Source organism: Rutilus rutilus, assembly GCF_951802725.1.
Source record: "Rutilus rutilus genome assembly, chromosome: 3".
Classification (NCBI taxonomy): Eukaryota; Metazoa; Chordata; class Actinopteri; order Cypriniformes; family Leuciscidae; genus Rutilus; species Rutilus rutilus.
This window is the reverse complement of record NC_140211.1, coordinates 31690107-31711117: the sequence shown is the minus strand read 5'-3', so window position 1 is coordinate 31711117 and position 21011 is coordinate 31690107. Positions and strand designations below refer to the sequence as shown.

Genomic DNA, 21011 nt, shown 5'->3' with positions numbered 1-21011 from the left:
AATTTCTTTGCATCTCCTTTCGAATACAACATTCAAATTACTGGAAAAAAATGTATATCCTGAGAAAAGTGGATTTTGATGGGTATAGCGCTATAGACCTCCATTCATTCTGCACTCACCTGTGAGCGCCCCCGCATGGACAGAGACGTGTTACTGCAGCCAGTCCAGAAACCGGAAGTAACCAGAGAGTGCCAATTCTCTTCTTATTAGACATTCTCTGCTTACATATCGCTTTGTTTCTGCTTCTTCTTCACCTGTGTTTTGATCAGGAGATTCAGTACCCTACTCTATCTGAAGATGTGTAATAGCGCCCCCTACCGTATAACAGTGAAAACACTGAAAGCCGGAACATTCCGTCAATGGCGGGGAAGCTGTGGCAGCTGCATCCAAAATCGCATAATATAGTAGGTGAAAAAAGAAGTATGTCCACAGCACTCACAAAAGAGTTCAAAAAGTACCCAGATGACCTTATTCTTCTGCTGAGATTCTGAATTGTGCATACGATGGGCACTTTACTATTCCATGAAGGGAGAGGATTTGTGACTGGCTACGCCCGAAATCGCATACTCTCTTGAGTAGGTACTTATTTTGAATAAGTAATTACTTCATGCCCGCTAAAAAGGTATGTTCTGTATGTTATGAATGTCTTTAGTATGAATTTAATCTGGACTTACTACAGTCGGCATGTTGTCATTATCATGTGACCAATCAGCATCAGTTGCGTCGCTTCACTGCCATTCACAATTCCTCTCCTGTGGCCTCATGGGATAGTAAAGTGTCCATTGTATGCACACTTAAGAATCTCGGCGGAAAAAGTCATTCGGGTACTTTTTGGTAACTCTTTTAGGAGTAGGCCTACCTCGAATCTGGACATACTTTTGTCACACACTGATTTTTTGCCTATTAGCCTATAGTTGGGAAGTATGCGATTTTGGACGCAGCCAATGGCAGTGGCGCGACGCAACTGATGCTGTAGATCACGTGTATAAATACACATTTATAGTAGATGTGAAAAATACTAACCATGATTATAAAGATAATTAAAAATGAATTATATATAATTTTTTCCATTTATTTATTTTTCCTGCAGAACCCCTACCAGTTACATTGCTATTTATCTCATAAATTGGAATGGCAATGGTGAAATTTAAGGTAGTTTATTTTAGCATCAACAAACTTATCTTTTCTTGCACAATCAAAGGGGAAGAAAGAGCAGCACGCAACACTTGTTTTCTCTCTTGAGACACATTTGTTTGTCTGTTCATGTTGAGTGTCACTGCAAAGAGCGCTCTGAGCCTGAAAGACTGTAATCATCTAATGGACTGCGGCTAAGATAACCAGAGGACATTTCAACTCACAGTTTTGTAAACACAAATATAAGAATAATTTGCTTTCTGTTGTTACCAGTGTGTTAGTACTAACCCTATAGGTAGGGTTGTCACATTCATTTAAAGGGGTGGCACTAATATTTCAGTAGTGAACATCTAGATTGGACGAAATAAGGAAAGACTGAAATCTCCAAAACTGATAACCAGGAAATTTTCTAATCATGAAATGTAAAAAAAAAAATATTTTTCATGCAGATCTAATTAATGCACGTGTAGTTGGGGGAAACAAAAATGATCAAAAAGGCAATTGGCACTTTTACCGGTAAATGTTTGTGAAGTTGATTGTAATGTCGATTTGCTGGAGTGCAGAACAGGGTTTGCAATGGTGTACGAGGTCTCATGATCTGACTCCGTTAGTGATGGTGAAACTGATAGCGTTGTTGAGCTGTAACATCCCAGCTTTATCAGTGTCAGTTAGTGTCTGTGTGAGATTATGTATAGCTTGTTAGCATGTTAGCTTAGACAGGACACATTTGTTCTGTCCTAAAGGCCTTTCTCTCCTCCCCACATCTACACACACACACACACAAAGAAACTCTGTACATTCACTACATTGTACCTGCATCAATGGGTATTAGCATATGTGTGTCCAGTGACAAGGTGTGACAGACAATAATAAAGAAAAAAAGCCCTGCAGAACAGACAACTGCATAACACACCATACAAACAGACATGAACTCTTATCTGGCAACACACACCCCCACACACACACACACACAGAGAGAGACTGTTATTTTGCCTTGTCTCCCTCAACTCTCTTCTCTCTGTCCCCGCTAACGGTCATCTAGTTGATAAATAATTCAGTGCGACAGGTTCTCTGGCAGCCCTGTCTTAAGTAAGCAAAGCCTCTGATTTAGCAGTGTCACCCTCATGCTTCTAAAATCCAAGGTCATCTCTTGTAGACTACAAGCGCTGCTGGACAGAGGCATACTGCTGTTGCTTTTTTATGGCTAAAGTCAAACTGCTAGTGCTTCATGTTCAACAAATGAGACTAGTGAGTTTGCTCAGAAATTACAGTAGGCTACAAACATAGTCTTATTGGAAAAACATGCCTATACCAAAAAACAAAACAAACAAATGAAGCTTGAGTGATCGAATGGAATTCAAGCGTAGTTCAGGCAGACCACTGATCGCTAAACAATATCTACTCCACCTACTCTAATCAACTATAGTATTTAAGCTCATTCAACGACATTTACACATCTTCATCTTTCATATAGAAACTCTATGTAAGTAATCATTGTATCTCCTTCTGTAAACGTATGCTAAGAAACATTTGGTTATTAAAAGGCTTGGGGGATTTGTGTCTCAAGGATGTATCTCAGCTGTCTATGGCAGCGCGAGCACCTTAGAGCCTAAGCCTCTCACCAAATCCAAAGATTGTCAATAAATTTCATTCTCAAAGTGGTCCTGACTGAAATACCTCCGGTGTTTATCGACCCAGGATGTCATTCACTACCCTTCTCCTCATTCATTTTTTTTAAGTTAGCTATCAACCTTCTTAGTATTCCTCAATCTATTCATTGTTTTCTAATTATTTTTTTTGTAAAAAGAGGTATGTAGTAGTGTAAGTATATATTTTTTCTGTGCAACAATGAATTAAATTATTTCTTTATTCCTCAAGGTGGCAATGTATGATACACAATGATGACGTTTCACGCATAATTCAAGTGCTTGGGTAGGGTAGGGTTTATGGTAGGTTAAGTACGTTATTTTCAGACAAGCATTGACCTTTTAGCGCCCACATTTTATTTCCAAACTGCCCCGGTATCTTACTAAATGTAACACAACGTTGCCAAAATCTGTTTTGGATAAAACTGAGCATGCTTTTAGTGCCACTTACTGGGCATTTCACTTTGAAAGTGTTGCAATATGTCCAAATGTTCTTTTTATTGTATGGGCAAAAACAGTCGACAAATTCTTTAGAATTCATTTTATGTTCTTCAGAATTATACAGGTTTGGAACAACATTTTCTGCAAGATCTGATACCATCCCTGTAACTTATTGGTAGAGCTCACACACAGCCTAAAATATACAATTATGCATTTCTCTTTATCTCACTCTTTCTTGCTGCCTTCAGGCCATGTTGAAATGATCTCATATATAAGAAAAGCTCACAATGGCATGTTTTACCACTGGGAATTTCTTTAAGCACAAACTTTTCAAGCTGTTACTGTGCCAGCGTATGAATCATGGCGGAAGTGAATTTGAATAGGGAAAAATGTACATTGTACACGTTTCAATTAAATGTGAATGTTGACTAAAGTTTTTGTGTACTTTTGATGAATAATAGTGATAAAGCCTGCCAAATAAACTTATTTGAACTGAATCTAGGCTTGTGTAACATTTCAGTCTTTGTGGCCGCACAAACACAATAATATTCAAAGATATTGCAAAGTTATGCAGAACTCTTTATATGCATTTGCTCTTTATTTTGTTGAACAAGTGCCGAAAAAAACAACAACCTTCCTGTCTTTATCAGTAATTGAAAAGGTAATAAAGAAATATTTTTTTAAACCAAAATCACACCACTGTGTTTATATGTGAGTATGATCTTTTCAAGATTACTATTTTTCATTGTGTGATAAATTCAGTTTGTCTGGAATAATCTAATCACTAGCCCTGTTTACACCTGGTATTAAGATGCGTTTTGGTCGATCGGATCACAAGTAGACAAGGAAGACACATACCCGTTTACACCTGCTTATTTTAATCCGTCTGTTTTTTCCACTTTCAGCCACTTCTGTCCTGATTTCTTCGAGGTGAGGGTCTGTGGGTGGGTAAATGTATGTGATTTTTCAGATCTTTCGATCTAATGGACAAAATAAGCTTGTGCGATTTACATATGAATGCGCCCGGAGAAAACAGAAAAACATACGGAGAGCAGCAGCTTTCATTTCTGCCGAACTCGCCAAACGCTTGTTAGAAATCAGGAATGGTGTGAGAACATTGTGCTTGGTACGTTTTTCGTCTTCAAACCAAACTTGTGTCTCCAGCCAGCAAAGTTAGAATCCCGCCTGGCTAGCGCACTTCCCATAATATTTACGCGTTAGGTCAGTAGGTGGAGAGCAAGCAGTCTTTTGAAGCTGTCCACATGAGCGTTTACACTACGAAAGCAATCCGGTCAAATGTGTTTCCGACTACCTCTGGAAGTGGTCGAAGGTGGAGAAGCTCAAAATGTTTTAGAACCCGTTTACACCTGTTTTTAGCGTCGTCCACTTGTGATCCAATCGACCAAAACGCATTTTTAATACCAGGTGTAAACGGCCATTGACAACAACCCAGTTTATTAGGACGTACATTTGACTTACCAGCATGTGAATGTGGTTGTTTTGTTTTACTTGAAGAAGTAGTTCTGATGAGATAGCACTGATACTTCCCTGTGATTACAAAATGACTGTACTGTAGGTTTCGAATACATTGTAACCAGTGGACTGTTTTCTGCATGGAAGGGCAGGAATGTGAGATTTCAATGGCTCTCTGTTTCTAACCTGCCTACATTACTGAGAGTTTTCTCAAGGTGACTGAGCTCAACATAGTTTTAATATTTAATCTTAAACACACACACACACGCTCACATACCCAGTGCCACTGTTCCAATCGTGCCAATCGTGTTCAGGGTGCTGATTTTAACTATGACATTGCAGGATATAGTTTGAGTGAGGGGCGTCGCTAGACCTTTTAAATACTGCTGTGCCCCAGTAAAAATATTACTGATAAATCATCGTCTGAAGGTATGAATACCATACCAGCCTGAGAATCATTTTCAAGAATGCAGCAATCACGTCACATGTGTTTTCTCTCTGCTGTTTATAATCAGAACTAGCCATAACAAATTTGCGAATTGGGTCTGTGCCCTAATACTGACAAAAGGCTAGAAACACTCCATGTGTGTGTTTGCATATCTACACCTAAAAATGTCATTTTAACCTTATAGCAGCTGGCAAATTTAGTGCTTTTTACAGTCTATAATGACTGGAAAGAGGAGTGTAACATCAAACACAATCAGTTTGGCTGGATCGTTGCGCTGTTCAGGGGAAAATGAGCTCTGCTTAGCATGTGGCTTCTGGTTCCTCCTTCCTCTGTTTAATGGTCTAGAATGATTAAGTGTTAGGGTATAACATTCTCTCTCCTAATGGCTGAGGGTAGCGGGAAGAGAAGAAGGGGGTTGGGCGGCACGACAAAGACACATCTACCCCCATAGAGGCTCCATGCTGGGGCTGTCACCAGTTCATACACACACACACACATACACACAACCTCCACTCTCACACTGTCTTCCCTTTCCTCACCTCTCAAATGTGCATTTGGCTGGGTCTGTTACAAAAGTGTGCTGCAGAGCTTGAAGAGACGACGGCCAGGCCGGGGAAATGTGCAATCTATATAGGCAGGGGGAGGGAGAGAGAGCAATAGAGGGGAAAGGGTAAAGAGGCAGACCCAGCCCTCTCTGTGGCCATTACGCTAACTCGTGGATCAATACTGGTTGTAAGTATGACTGAGCTCACGCTGAAAGCCTTCTGCAGACCCGCATATAATGGCAGCCGTATAGAGCAGCTGCACAGATGGGCAGAGCATTGCAAGGCCATGAATCACAAAGGGAGTGAGAGAATAAGAGAGGAGTAAAAACAATGGGAACCCCCCTTGGAGTTTTTGTAGCATTTTTTAACACTTTTTTTTTGCATCTACTGCTGCAATACTGATGTGACTGGACCACAGTCATCCGTTGACTTTCATCTGCAGGAATCAAAAGGTCTTCTTGTAGTCATGTGATATGATTTAGAAAGAAACCACACTTTCTTTGTCTATGTCAGGGCGCTGATTTTTGTTTGCATTTCTCTCTCTCTCTCTCTCTCTCTTTCTCCCTTTTACCACTTTACTCTCTCTCTCTCTTTTCTCTCCCTTTCACCACTTTATCGCCTTTCAAATCAAGACATCTATGGGCATTTCCACCAGAATAACGTTGCAAAAATCTAACAATAAAAAGTAAATATGAAAGAAAGAAATGAAAGTAAATATTTGGTATTGTAGTATATTATTTTCTCTGAAACACTCAAGCCAGAACACAAGAACATCAAACTATCACAACGACATTTTTAGCAACACATTTTAGCACATTTTGTGAAATTCTGAAATGCTCCCACTTTGTCTATTTGTGTGCTTTCCAATATTTTAACAGCACCAAAAATTGTAAAAAAAAAAAAAAAAGTAGGGCAGGGACTTTGGTTGTTGACTTTGGTCCATTCAATTTTGATTTGGATGAAGGCAGATGATAATTCAAGTTGCAGTTGATTGAAGGGGGCAGCGTTTAAGCAATTGGACTAAATGATTGGGAAAGTCTCAGAGAGTGTCATTTCACCGGAAGATCGAGTTATGACATATTGATAAAAAAGAAATAAAAAAAAAGAAACATGCATGGCTGAATCATTAACAATAAGATCAATAAGATGCATTTAGAAAATAGATAAAGTGAATATCCATTTCATGGCAACTTTAAATATTTTTAAATAACATAATACTTTTAATACATGTGCCAGATTTGGCGTTGATTTATACCAATGAAGGGAATTTTAGATGATGGGGAGACAGGGAAGTGAAAGATCAGATGTCCTAATGTGTCAGGAACAGGAAAACACGTTGAGTTTTGTGCCAAGGCTCCAGTATAGAACACTGGTGTATCCAAGCACTGCAGCTGTGGCTGCACAACTATGCACTGTGTAGAGAGCCTTTAAATCAAGATGCAAGCAGGGCCTCTCATCTCTTGTGCATGAAAGCTAAGGAAAAGAGAGGGGGAATAAGGGAGGAAGGGAGCGAGAGAGAAAGTTGAAGGAAGGAAGGAACCTTGCTCCCCAAGCACAGTAAGATGGGATGAGGAAACAGGACACCTTGTACAGAAAATTCCTCACACTGGACCTCTCCCCTTAAATCTGCAAACCAGAGTTTATTTTTGATGACAAACAGCGGCTTGTGTAAAAAACCCTAAGAACTTACAGCGCAAGATATTATAGCATTTTAATAATAATAATAAGTAAAATATTTTGAAAAATGTGTATAATGAACTTTCTTCAAAATATCTATATATTATTTTTTTTGTTCTACAAAATAAAGTTATACTGGTTTGGACTGACAAGAGAGTGAGTAAATCATGATAGATTGTAATTTTTAGGTGAACGACCCCTTTAAATGGGCAATGCCGCTGCACAATATTTGTTTAAACAGCGTTTTTTTCCACATATAATACTATCCATTCTCATCTCACAAATGGTAAAGAGAATACGTTTTTCAGTGACTCTAAAAAACACTGAAGCCAGTGAGTTCATTCACCCATCCCACCCCCACCCCCCTTAGTTTTAGAGAACATTCCTTTCATAAATCTGTACGCCTGTGTGTTTTTTTCTTTCTTTTTTTTTAAGAAACCCGAGAATTCGTGCTTGGTATGTGGAGGAGCTCATTATAGTGCCTGCGGAGGGCACTTGGGAACCTTCAGATATTTCCAGCATCTTCTCTCGCAAAGCCTTTCTCATGCTTCTCACAGACACACACACAGTGGTACAAACGTACCCTGTAATCAGTTCTGTGCATTAGCACTTTTTTTATGTGCAAAACTCCTCTTTTCTTTTAGATAGTAGGTGAGAGTAGCATGTTTACAGTACTTGTTTTTTGAGCTCTTCATATTCCATGTTGTTCATTTGTCCATGTGTTTTCCTTTCTATGTAGAGGCCATTATTTGTGTGTATGTGTACATGTAAAAATGTCTGAAGGTATTATCTTGTTTGTCATGGCCACTCTCTCCCTTTCTACACTGTGTCAGAGCTCCTCCTATCAAGAAGAGACCTTTCAGTCCTGTTCTCCCCACTGCAGTCTTCTGCATTGTGCGGCATCACCCTCCTATTATCCTGAAACCTATTTCCTCCTGTGAAGAATAAAAATCAGTTTCCCTTTTCTACCACAGCCTGATTGCTGGGTTAAGCCTCTGAACAGACATTTGCTTTCATGGACATGTTCCATGTTACTCAAAACAACTCGTGCCTGAGGCCCAGCCCCACAGAACAAATTTACAAAGTCAATGACTCTTGGGACATTGTTGAAATGGTGACCTGCCAGTTAGATCTCTACTATCACACAAAATGGCGGAAAACAGGCCTTGAACGTAACTGTTGCAGCTGTCTACAGAACGCCACTTTTGTATCAATTTCGAGTCAACGCTGCACATGCTGAGCACATGCTATTGAAACAAAATGTGTTTGCTCTTTGCATTAGATTGCATCATACCTGTAATAGAAATAACCTTTTTATATTGAAAAACAGGTTCCACCCATTCAGCACAACATTCACAAAAGTGCAAAAAAGAAAAACAGTTTTTTAAGGTATAACAGAGTGTTTTATTTTCTACGCCAAGCCATTAAGTTAAAATGAACATTACCCACTGATTCTCCCAACATGAAAATTTCAAAATGCTTCATCCTCAAATCTCCGTATTACATGGTCTAAATTAGATTATATACTATTAAATGCTAATCCAATAAACCATTTTAATATGCATCAGGCTCAAACACAAAAGATGATTCTGTTCATTCAAATCATTTTAACCATTGTTACTGTCGTGCATTTCTGTTCTGCCATCTTGTTTTTTTTTGTTTTTTCTGTTCATAAGTAATCATCATCTCCCTGTTTACATATTCAGCCAGGCCTGCAAGCTCACCCTCTGCAATGACAGCAGGACACCGGCCACAAAGACTTCAAAGACCATCCTCTCTCTCTCTCTCTGTCTCTCTCTCTCCCTCCCATTTCCTTTTAGGCTTTCACCCTCACTGTTTCATTCTTATTTTGTTTCTCACACTTAGCTCTTGGGTGGTTGTATTTCTTTTTGGTTAACCAGAAATTCCTTTGCCTGAGAGAACACAACAGGCATTTTTCACATTTATTTTCAGAAAGCCCGTGTTGTCAGACGATTGTTTCATTTGTTTGTTTGCATCAATATGGGATTCACATTTAAGGTTTGTTTCTCAGATTAAATCGACTCACTGTGGCACCTCTACCATATCGCCAATCATAGCAGGGACCTGAAAGTCAGCATCCAAACTCAAGTCCTTTTTCATTTCACAGTCACTCAGCACTTGGGGGGGTTCTTTGTCCTTCACACCATTTACACATGCCTCAACCGGGGACTCAAGGACATCCAAAGAGCCTATGTCTGGTGCCTGCTCATGGCACTCCCCATTTACCTCAGGGGGGGCTGGCACAGATTCCTCTGCTGAGCCAGCGCTCTCACAGTCTCCATTATTCAGCTTCTCTTCTATGACAGTCGGGGCAGTTTCCTCAAGGCAGAGCTCATTGGTCGAGGTTGATTCCAAGATGACAATTGTGGGAATAGACTCCTCTGCAATCTTTTGCTCTGTCGTAGGTTCGGGTTGTGTTGGCTCTGCGGGTGGCTCGGGATCTGCTTCTGTCAGTGTGACCTCTGGAAGTGCAGCAGTTTCAGATTCAGGCTCTGGGACTGTTGGGGTTTCTTCAGGGGTAGGAACAGCCTTCTCGACCTCTGCCGCACTCAATGCCTCGGAAACAGGTTCAGGCACTGGGGTAGACTCGGCGACTGGCTCTGGAGCTACTGCCTCAGTGACTGCCTCTTGTTCTGGTGTGACCTCTGTGGTTTCACTGACATTTGCAACCTCCTCAACCACCTTCTCTACTGCCTCCTCTGTGATAGGTTCTACTGGCGAAGCTGCAAGTTGAGGTGATGATACAGGCTCCTCTGGCACAGGGGCGGGATCCTCAGGTGCAGGTGCAGGTGCAGATTCCTCAGCTTTGGGGACAGTTGCATGTTCCTCAGGTGCAGCTGCATGTGGCTCGGCCACAGCTGTTGGTTTCTCAGATAGTGTTATCGGTTCCTCTGCCACTGGTGCCTCTGGCACATTCTCAAGTTCTTCATGTGTTGTTGGAGGTTCCTCTTTCACTGGTGTCTTCACTGGTTCTTCTGTTGCAGCCACAGGTTTCTCTGTCACTGGTGTCTCTGGTGCAGCAGCCGGTTCCTGGAGTGTAGCTGCAGATTCCTCTGCTGCTGCTGCTGCTGGTGCAGTTGTTGGTTCCTCAGGAGGAGCTGCAGGTTCTTTTGTCACTGGTTGCTCTGGTGCAACTGTCGGTTTCTCAGCTTCTGGTTCCTTGGGTGCAGCTGAAGTCTTCTCAGCAGCTGATGCCTCTGGTGCAGCTGATGGTGTCTCTACTGCAGCTGCTGGTACCTCTGCTGCCGGTGCCTTTTGTATAGCAGCTGTTGTCTCTACTGCTGTTGCCGCTAATGCAGAGGCTGGTACCTCTGTAGCTTGTGACTCTGACACAGCTGCTGGCTTTACAGCTGCCGGTTCCTCTGGTTCCTTAGGTGCAGCAGTAGATGCCTCTGTTGTAGCCACTGGTTTTTCTGGTGCCGCATCATCCTTCTTCTCCTCTGCTTGTGCTGTTGAAGGAGATGTGGTTTTCTCAGCTGGTGCTTCAGACTCCAGCACTGGCACTGCTGCAGCCTCCTGTGGTGCAGCCTCCGCCTCCGCCTCAGTCACAGGGCTCTCTGCCTTCTCAGATGGTTCAACTGCTGCCACAGCACTCTCCTCTTTCTTCTCTTTAGGGTCACTGACATCGTATCCCTTCTTCCGTTTGCTTAACTTGCCTCCCATAATGTCCTGTGGGAGCAGAAGAACATCTTATGTAAGCTATGCACATCACTGCGTTTCAATAATTGTACATGTATTTGGCAGATACTTTTATCCAAAGCAATATCCATTGCATTCATTCAGTGAATGCATTTGGTCTAAAACTCCATCGGGCAAATAACCAACCTTCTTAGAAGCTCATTATGGATATGAAATTGTAAAATGTAAAACTACCAACATGACCCAGCACATTTCTTGATTCTCATTCATTTTGAGCAAATGCAACCTCTGACAAGGACTTTGAATGCAGTCCAGCTCTGTTAAGGAGGAGGTCAGTGTATTTTATTATATCTTAATTTTTAATTATATCAGTCTGTATACAGTTTTACAACATTAAATGAAAACCAATATCATTTCATATAAAATCATATAAAAGTAATTCACTTCTCTTAGCATGTTCCATGTCTGGTTTGGTTAGTATAGCTGTTTGGTTTGGGGAGGTGAAAAGATAAGACTCAAGGGAAAGGCTGATTATAGATTACATGAACTGAATCACATTAGGCCATTATCACAAAGTTGATATGTTAAAATTAGGGCTGTCAAGCGATTCAATTTTTTAATCTAATTAATTACTTGATGTGCAGATTAATTAATCGAATCCATCGCAAATTAATCACACATCAGATTTGGCTGAGAAATTTACCCCAAAATATGTTATTGTGTTAAATTAGAAAAGCATCAAATATACTACAAAAAGTAGCTTTAAAAATAAATATTTTAACTGATTCAACTAGGAATTTATTACACATAATATATATCTTTTATGTTCTGCAAAAGAAAGAAAGTAATACGGGTTTGAAACGACATGATGCTGATTAAATGTAAATAAACAGATTTTTAATGGAATGATTCTCGTAATAACAAACTAAAACTTCCAGGTGGCGGTAAATGACTAAGTTATTGAGTCATTAATTTATATGATTCCTTCAAATGGCTGATTTATTCAAGAATTAAGTAAATAGGTGTGTTGGGCTTAAGCGGTGCTGTGCAGACCGACCGATCGACTGCTTTTCGTTGCCTTGTACCTGTACTTGTGTAATGACAATAAAGTTGAATCTAATCTAATCTAATCTAATGTATGACATCAAAGGAACGCTCTCGCTGTACTTTGATGTCATACACCGTCATCGGTCTGTGCAGCGCCGCTTCAAGTCATACACACCTATTATGAATGGGCCTTGGTTCACCCGATTGATTCGCTCAAAACGTTGATTCTTTTAGTAACGAAACACTGCTGTGTGTTGCTCGGAGAAGCACGACAGTTATGCTTTGGCTTTATAGGTAATATTTTCGTTGGCAGAATTTAGCAAAAAACAGACAATATTGTCACTAAAATATAACACAATATTAACTTCTTATTTATTGAACTGTTGTATAAAATCAATGTCACACTTGCACTGGAGCTATTCGGGACAAGAACATCACTCGTGTGATATTGCTTAACTAGCCTAGTCCTACTGTATATCATGTGATATAAATATGAGACAAAAAATCTTGAGATTCTAACTGCATTCTATAGGCTACACTGGCCTGCATCATGTTCATCATCAATCAACTGTATGAAATGTAAGACTTAGGTCTGGGGCGGGGCGGGTGCGTTAAATCATTTCAAAGCGTTATTTTTCCATAGCTAATTAATTAAATTAACTTGTTAAATCGACAGCCCCAGTTATGGAATTGGTTTTAAATATTTGTGGAATTATGAAAGTGTGAGGTAGATTAAAAAAAAAAAAAAATGTTCTTGCAACTGATATGGTACCAATTGCAACCTTTTAAAAATCTGCAGTTATTGCAACTCAGTTGACTAAATATCACTTAAGCTGCAGCATGGTGGGGTTACAATAGGAGCTGTCCGTAGTACTGCACTGGGGCAAACAAAGACCGGATACGCAGTCATGCCCCAGTCCAACCTGCAAATGAGTCCAGCTGCTGAGATGTGCTGCCTAGTGCCTAGTCAGCGCTCACTAAAGACAGTTTTTATTAGAGCCTCTCACAGCGCTCTGTGCCAGTATGCTTCACAGCCTCTATTATTCCAGCAAATCTAGCTTGATGAAGTTACTCATTAATATGATGTAAATAAATCTCCATAATGACGGTATGAAAGTTATGTCCTTGAAGTCGTGGTGAAATAGCACACTGAGTCAAATTAAGCCTATCCAATTGCTGCGGGTTATAACAATCAATCATCAATGTGTAATGATAAGTGCTAAAAATGAAAAGTATAACATGAAAAAGGAATATATATATATATATATATATATATATATATATATATATATATATATATATACACACACATATATATACATACATACATATATATACATATACATTTTGATAGGATATATATATATATATATATATATATATATATATATATATATATATATATATGTTAAGTACGACACACACCCCCCCACCCCCACCCCATATCGATCAGCTCCTCCTTACGTATGAATACGAATTTCTTATTAGTGCAAATTAACGCTATTTCCTTAACACTGCTTTCCATAGCAAGACGAAATACGAGGGGTTAAACTGGGTAAGAGCTACCTGTAACCCACAGCTCCATTTAAAGATAAATCAAATAAAAGCTTATATTTAGCCTACTTTAACTCATATTTTGATCTCTCTCTATAGCCTACATTTAGGAAACCAGTCACACATTCCAATGATAATTTAGAAATATTAAATGTGACATTTGTAAAGTGACATTCAGATATTTCTAGGAAATAAACTTTTTTTTTCTTAATAATTTTTAACTTAATAATCTAAATATGGTAGCATATTGTGCATTTTTAGTTTTCATAAGTGACAAATGAGAATAACGAGAACAAAGAACGGCTCGTGGAGTCTGCATTGTTCAACCTCCTGCACCAATAAAACGCTTTGTTTTATAAGTGATTTTCCCGTTATTTAAAGAGACTATAAAATCGCGACTAACATTTTACTAACCTGTTTCTCAGTTTCTGTTGAAATCCGAGTGAAAGAGCGCGTTGAATGCACTTTCTTTTCTCCTGTAGTAGTGAATGTGATTCAGTCAGAGCCAGTCCTACTCTCTCCCTGAGGTCCAATCTGCGACTGGGCGTTTTTTCTTCTTTCACCCCTCCTGTTAAACCCACGGTTTGTGAGACATCTGTCGTTATCACAGCCTCTCCTGCCCACTGCCCACAATCCATATACCCTCCCTCTCCTCCTCCCTTCCCTTCCCTTCCCTTCCCCTCCCTTCCCCCTCACGTTGGGTGCATATTTTAGCAAGATTAGATGGGCTTTATAATGGGTTTTGGGAATAATGCCCCCTTTTCTTTCACTTTTGAAGTGATCACTATAGCAACCGTATTCCTTTGACTTGAAGTTGCTGCCTTTTTTCCACCTGCTTGATTGGTTTTAGCATGCATTTCTCTCTCTCTCTCTCTCTCTCTCTCTCTCTCTCTCTCTCTCTCTCTCTCTCTCTCTCTCTCTCTCTCTCTCTCTCTCTCTCTCTCTCTCTGTGTGTGTGTGTGCGTTTGTGTGTGTGTAAAGATGGGGGTTACAGCAACTCTCCACCCCCATGGCTGAAGGAGAGGAGAATGAAGTGAATTGTAAGCAGGGCCTTCGAATTCAGTTGCGAATTCAGACGTCCACAGACTGATCCTGTCCTAAGCAGTTATTCTGTAAAAGCAAGAACAACTTAATGTTACCATTGCTTAAAGACATAAAAAGTAAGGCATTTCAGCTGTTCTTTTCTTGATGACGCAGAATGAGTCAAATTATGCGTGTCTGTAAACCACCAGAGTATTGTTTTCTGATTGACATTTGTGTCACAAGGCAGAGAAGTCAAGAAAAGTGTAAGAGAGCCATGAGGTCATTCCTAATTATACATTCCACTTTAAGCGGTCTAATACATGGCACTCTTGTGTAATTTAGCTGCTTGGTGTTAATAGTAAAGGCAGAGGTGCAATGAAATTCTACTAGGCCCGTTCATGTGTACCCTAGACATATGTAAATAAAATGCAGAATACATACAAACATTAACTTTTCTTCTTCACCTTTTATAATAAGCTTCAGATTCAACAAGCATCTATTCTAAATGATGGTGCCCTCCAACCAAGCATAATTATGTTGAATATGTGTTTGAAAAGACCATTAAATCTGAGACGGAAATCACAGTAGTTGCAGTAATATTTGTGATTTTTAACATTACAATAAACTTAGAATCTTCATTTTGAGGAACAATGACTTACAGACCTATGCAAAATTATGAATTAGACCTGCTGTTGCGCACATGTACAACAAAGGACGGTCTGTGACAATAATAATCAATCCTACAAGCCAATTATATATATTTTATATATATATTTTTTTCTCATCCCAGGCTCATGATTAAATCACAGTGAGGGGAGGAATGAACCAGCGCCGCCCTTTCATCACTGTAGACACATGGAATGCTATGAAACATGGTCGTGAGAAACCAGTTTCCCCTCTGTAGTTCTGCGTGTTAGAAATTCAACAATCTAACACAGGATTTTACTGTCAGATACTAAAAATATGAGCCTGTGGTGTCAAGTGAAAAGTGTAAATGTTTTGTTTTGTTTCTTGAAAGTTTCAATTATCTACATTCATGTCTAAAAACTGCACAGTGTTTTGATTTCGGTCACACAGCTGGTTTGTTGGTAATTTGTTAAAATGCCCAGCTATTCCAGGCAAAGAGTCCAAGGTTACAGAGTTCCCAGACTCTGTGAAACGCTGAAAGGTTTATGATCTGTGAGCTTCATGCCCTATAGAATGTTTGGCAAGCATTACATATCTGTGATTAATCATAAGTCTCATGTCACTGATGGGGGGGAGAAGACAGCAGCCTCTAGTGTCTGAATAATGATGGTGCATCAGGAGTAATGGCCAGATCTCAAAGCCTGTGAACAAGTGGATGCAAATATTGATGAGAGACAGAATGACAGGAATAACATTTCAAAATAATAAGTCATTTTTGTGGGACAACTTCAAGTGGAAGCCTTATGAAAGCTAGATAAAAAAGATTTGACACTGCAGTTAGTTATCATGGTTATTAACTATATAGACAATAACAACTAATAAAAATGACAAAAACACAAAACAAAAGGCATACAATAATTCATTCAAATGTGATGTTTACAGTTGAGGGTTTGGTGCTTGACTGTCAGTGAAAGAACATGTTTTCTTGACAGCAGGGTGTTAATGGCTAAAGAATAAAGGAAGAGGGTCAAGTTACAGGCCTCTATATGAGTCAGGGTTTTGGCATGCTAATTCTCCCAGGAGACCCCCAGTCTTACCCCTCCGCTCTTGCCAGTGAAGCACAGTTTCAGTTTGCAGGGCCATATGGAGCAGCCTGAGGGAATCGCCTCTAGATGTAATTGTGGCAGTGCCTCAGCTGTCACCCCAACACTTCATTTTGGGCCTGAATGATGTGGACCTTCATTATCTCAGCACCTATAAGCACACATACATTAGGTGTGGTCTTTATTTTCTATTCTTTCCATATTTGCCTATTGTTATTTTAATTTACTAGTTTCTTCTTTGTATGTTTATATAGGCCTACCTGTTTAACCAGGTCATAGTTTGATCATTTCTTTAATGGTGTGATGCTCACCTTGTGTGTTCGAGTGGCTATCTGCTAATGGCACTTTGTCTTGAGACACTTAAAGAGAAAAATGAACATGATAAAAAAATAAAAATAAACTTTTATAACTGCATTTATTTGTCCATAAATGACTTTTTCATGTACTACTTTTACATTATATAAATTATTTTCGAATGTTTTTTTTTCTACATACCAAAGTTATTAATAAAAACGATGGAAGAGAGATTAATCTTCTCTCAGTTGGAAAAATTATGGTCTTTTCATAGTCTATGTCTAAACTCACGTTCTCTTGTCATGTGATCGTTCCACCGGCAGATGTCGTCACTGCACTTTATCGATAAAGAACCCTTTCTCGCAAAATAAATAAATAAAACTTACCCTGCACTAACGATTAAAACTCAGTTCTTGAGAAAAATGTGTTTTATATGGTTAAAAAGTGCATAGTATTTACTTATGTATTTTTCAATTTGTTACATATTTAAGTGTATTTAAGATAGAGTAACCTACTTTTCTAGAGTTGAAATTACAAAATGAATCGATAGATTAAAACAAAACAAAAGATTAAAATCTGCATAAGACCACAACTTGTAAACCTACTATAAATAGGGGGTCAACGTGTGACCTCTAAAGATAACAGATGAACACTTTTTAAACAGTATTTCCATATATCTTATTATCATATATGATTTTATTGCAAAAATAAAATGTATTAAATCTGGTACCAATTTTACACTACTTCTGGCACACGTGAACTGATGCCAAATATCGCGATGTGTTGTGTCGGAATGAGACTTCTTCAGCGCGATTTCCTACTGATAAAATTCGCGTCTGTTTTTTCCCATTGAAAGCAACGGAGTTCCAAATTAGTCACAGAGTGACGCCGAGGGGCGCCTTTAGAGTCCTCTGTGTGACGCCGGGGGCGCTTGACCATGCTTCAGTTTTTGACGCCTTGGGAGTGAGAACGGATTGGAATATCTTGTACTCACCTACAGTAGTGCAAAAGAAGCTCAGGTGTCTGCTGTACTGTTCAACATGGACAGATGCCTCATACTTATTCTCATTGTGGGAACAGGTACATTATTTATCAAATAATTAATGAAATTCTGTACATAATTACTTTGTTTTTAATTCTCAATCCCCAAAGGCTAAATTTATTATATAAATTTAGTAATTTGTATTCTTGTGAAAGTCATTTGTATTATTGTGTCAACCTTGCTTTCAGAAATCATTTTTTAATTGTTGATAGGTTTGGTGACTGGAGACAACATTGAGCCAGATAAAGGGACAGAAAAAAACTCAAAAGAAACAGAAACTGTCAAGCTGAGCTGCTCATATAGTACAAGTAGTGAATATGTTTATCTTTACTGGTACAGACAGTATCCAAACAAAGAACCGCAGTATTTATTACGCAAAGGTGCACGATCATATAGTGCTAATAAACACACCTCTGACCCTCGGTTTCAGTCGACTGCATCACAAACATCCACTGAACTCACTATTACTGATGTACATCTGTCAGATTCAGCTCTCTATTATTGTGCTCTGAGAGTTGAAGCCCAGTGATACAAAACATGAAACATGTCGTACAAAAACCTGAAGCTCTTTTCACTTTGAACAAATCTAGTGAAAACCACAATCACAACCCCAATCTAATGTAATAAAATATGTGGTAACACCTGTGTGAGGTTGAATTAGGCCTGTTAAGAAATTGATATGAAATTAAAACTTGTATATAAAATATTCTGCTTTTAATTCATTACATTTATATAGCGCTTTTCTCGGCACTCAAAGCGCTTTACATAGAAGGGGCAATCTCCTCAACCACCACCAATGTGCAGCATCCACTTGGATGATGCGACGGCAGCCATATTGCGCCAGAACGCCCACCACACACCAGCTTACTGGTGGAGAGGAGACAGAGTGATGAAGCCAATCAGTATATGGGGATGATTAGGAGGCCATGATGGACAGAGGCCACTGGGCAAATTTGGCCAGGATGCCGGGGTTACACCCCTACTCTTTCGAATGACATCCTGGGATTTTTAATGACCACAGTCATTACTTTTATTAGTATAAAAGTATTTAATAAAATAATATAATTTGAAAAAAAGACACAGATTGCAACAAATCTTCCTCTGTTCATAAAGAAAAGAAAATACAATTACATGAATGTTAAAATGTAATATGACAAAGGAGATTGACAAAACTTTTAGTTTACATTTAGTTTACATAATCAATAATTCTATTCTTGGATATTCTTGACCATTAAATGTCTCACACTGACAAACTAACCGGGCATTGTCTTGCTCGAATAGAATTCAAACTCCTCCGCAGCAAATGCTAAACCACATGTGTTTTCTACATTCATATGTGACCATATTTTATTTCAATAAAATGAATACATATTTTCAGTACAGTTCAAAAGATAAAAAAAGGTAAAAAACCTTCCACTTTGTCTATTTATTTTTTTATCTGACAAAAACAATGTAATTTCAGAAGTTGGCAACAGTGTGGCATAATCTGTGATGTTGGTGGGAAATATTAATTTAAGCTCACACTGTATGTGTGTAACGTCTGCAAACATTTCTGCACTGGAATATTTATTAGACTGTTATAATCTATGTTAATCTGGGTGAGGAATTTTCTTTTAATGGCTGAAGTTCTCGGCATGTAACTTGTTAAATGTAACAAATTTGTATTATCTTTAGCACATATCTGAAAATTGATTTGTTTGCTTTTTTATAGTTATTGACAGTGCAATACACAAGATTCTGGTGAGACTTCCAGTTTTGAACTATGCTGTATAGCTGTGTTTGCAGTGTTTTTGTTGTCAAACTCAAACATTTGTTTTTCAAAATAAATTCCATTATTTTATATGAAAAAGTTAATAATTGTATTTTATAGACAAAATGTTTTTGTTTATCTTTTTTTATTAGATCAGATAACATTTTAAACTGTCATATGGTCATGTTATAACATTTTTAAATATATGCATATTTTTAGGAACACATCTACAAAAATATGCCTGTATTTCAAGTTGATAAAATAATTTAAAATCCACATCAGTTTATTTGTGCCGACGCGCCACGCCCTCCCAGGATCTATAATGTAACCTAGGCTACTTTCATTTTAAAAAATTCATCATAACCGCGCGCGCGATCTGTTTGCAGTCGTCGAGATGGATGCTGAGGAGTTGAAGAAAAGAATAGCTAGTGGAGATTGTAAAGTTGTCGACAATACGTCATCAAAAATCAAGTCCAGTGTGGGAGAAATTTGGAGTTATCTGAAGAAAATATTGTGAAAGGCTTTGCTGCAAACATTTTCGTGTTGGATAGCCGCAAATGTGGAACTTCATCCCTGAAGTTCCTGTGCGCAGAAACTGTGGTAACAAAGCAGTTCTATCGAACGGTATTTTTCATATTTAACAAGCAGGGCGTGTTTGAACCCAAAATGGTCAGATGTAGGCTAGACGAAATTGCGTGGCATATAGTGTTGTAGCCGCGTCTGTTCGATTGGTAAAATGTTATAAGGCTACTCAGTTTTGTGGTAACGTTAGCCCTGTTCTTCATGTACCGGCCTTTTGACAGCTTCGGCTGAAGTTGTCCTTGTGTTAATTGTCGTGTAATAACTTCTGTATGACCTGGCAATAAACATTTTTGTAAGTGTGTCTATAATGTGATAGTCTAAACTGATTTTATTTCGGGTGTGGGTCGGGTGTCGGTTCTATTTTAAGCGGGTCGGGTGCAGATTTTAATTAGTGCTGCTGTCGGAAAACGGGTCGGGTGCGGATTTACAAAATCGGACCCGTGCAGGACTCTGGTGTAGCCTACATATAAATCTCTGACCCATCGTCGTCTTCTTCGTTGAATATCTGTCGCTCTACATACGTCATCTGGTATAATTGAAACGATTGGCTATGAGCTATGTACAGGCGCATTTGATAGACATTTGTAGAGCCCAATAAACGGCTCTGGGCATTCGTAAACCACGCCTCAAATACGATAAAATGAACATGTGGTTCCCAGACCACGATTCAAAGAGAAAGAGGTCTGACATTAGCCAGGCTAAATTTCCCTGGGGAAAAATTATAAAATAAAATAAAATAGACTTGCCACAGATTAAAACTTCTGTCTTGTGTCCTACCAATGTGATATAACCTAAAATGTCAGACAGAGGCCAGTAATGCAACACCAATTTGAAATCTGCCATCATTGTGATGTTTTGCTGTATGGACAGCACTTTAAACTGCCCTATAAAAAGTTCTTGAGCTGGTAAACACACATCGGCTACATTAATTTACATAATGCCCTAATTTAAATGGATTGCCCTAA

The 21011-nt window shown here is 38.9% G+C and overlaps 2 protein-coding genes across 2 annotated transcripts in view; one reads left to right on the top strand and one right to left on the bottom strand.

Moving 5' to 3' along the window:
* The window catches only part of LOC311287025 (serine/threonine-protein kinase pim-2-like), a 131331-nt gene that overhangs the window by 73157 nt on the left and 37163 nt on the right, over window positions 1-21011 (top strand). The window lies entirely within an intron of this gene.
* LOC311287416 (uncharacterized protein) lies at window positions 9141-14265 on the bottom strand. Its single transcript, XM_084404268.1, has 2 exons — window positions 14040-14265; window positions 9141-11054 (listed from the first exon to the last, which is right to left on the bottom strand). Exon 2 carries the CDS (start codon window positions 11046-11048, stop codon window positions 9408-9410), a length of 1641 nt encoding a protein of 546 aa, XP_084260394.1. The 5' UTR covers window positions 11049-11054; window positions 14040-14265; the 3' UTR covers window positions 9141-9407.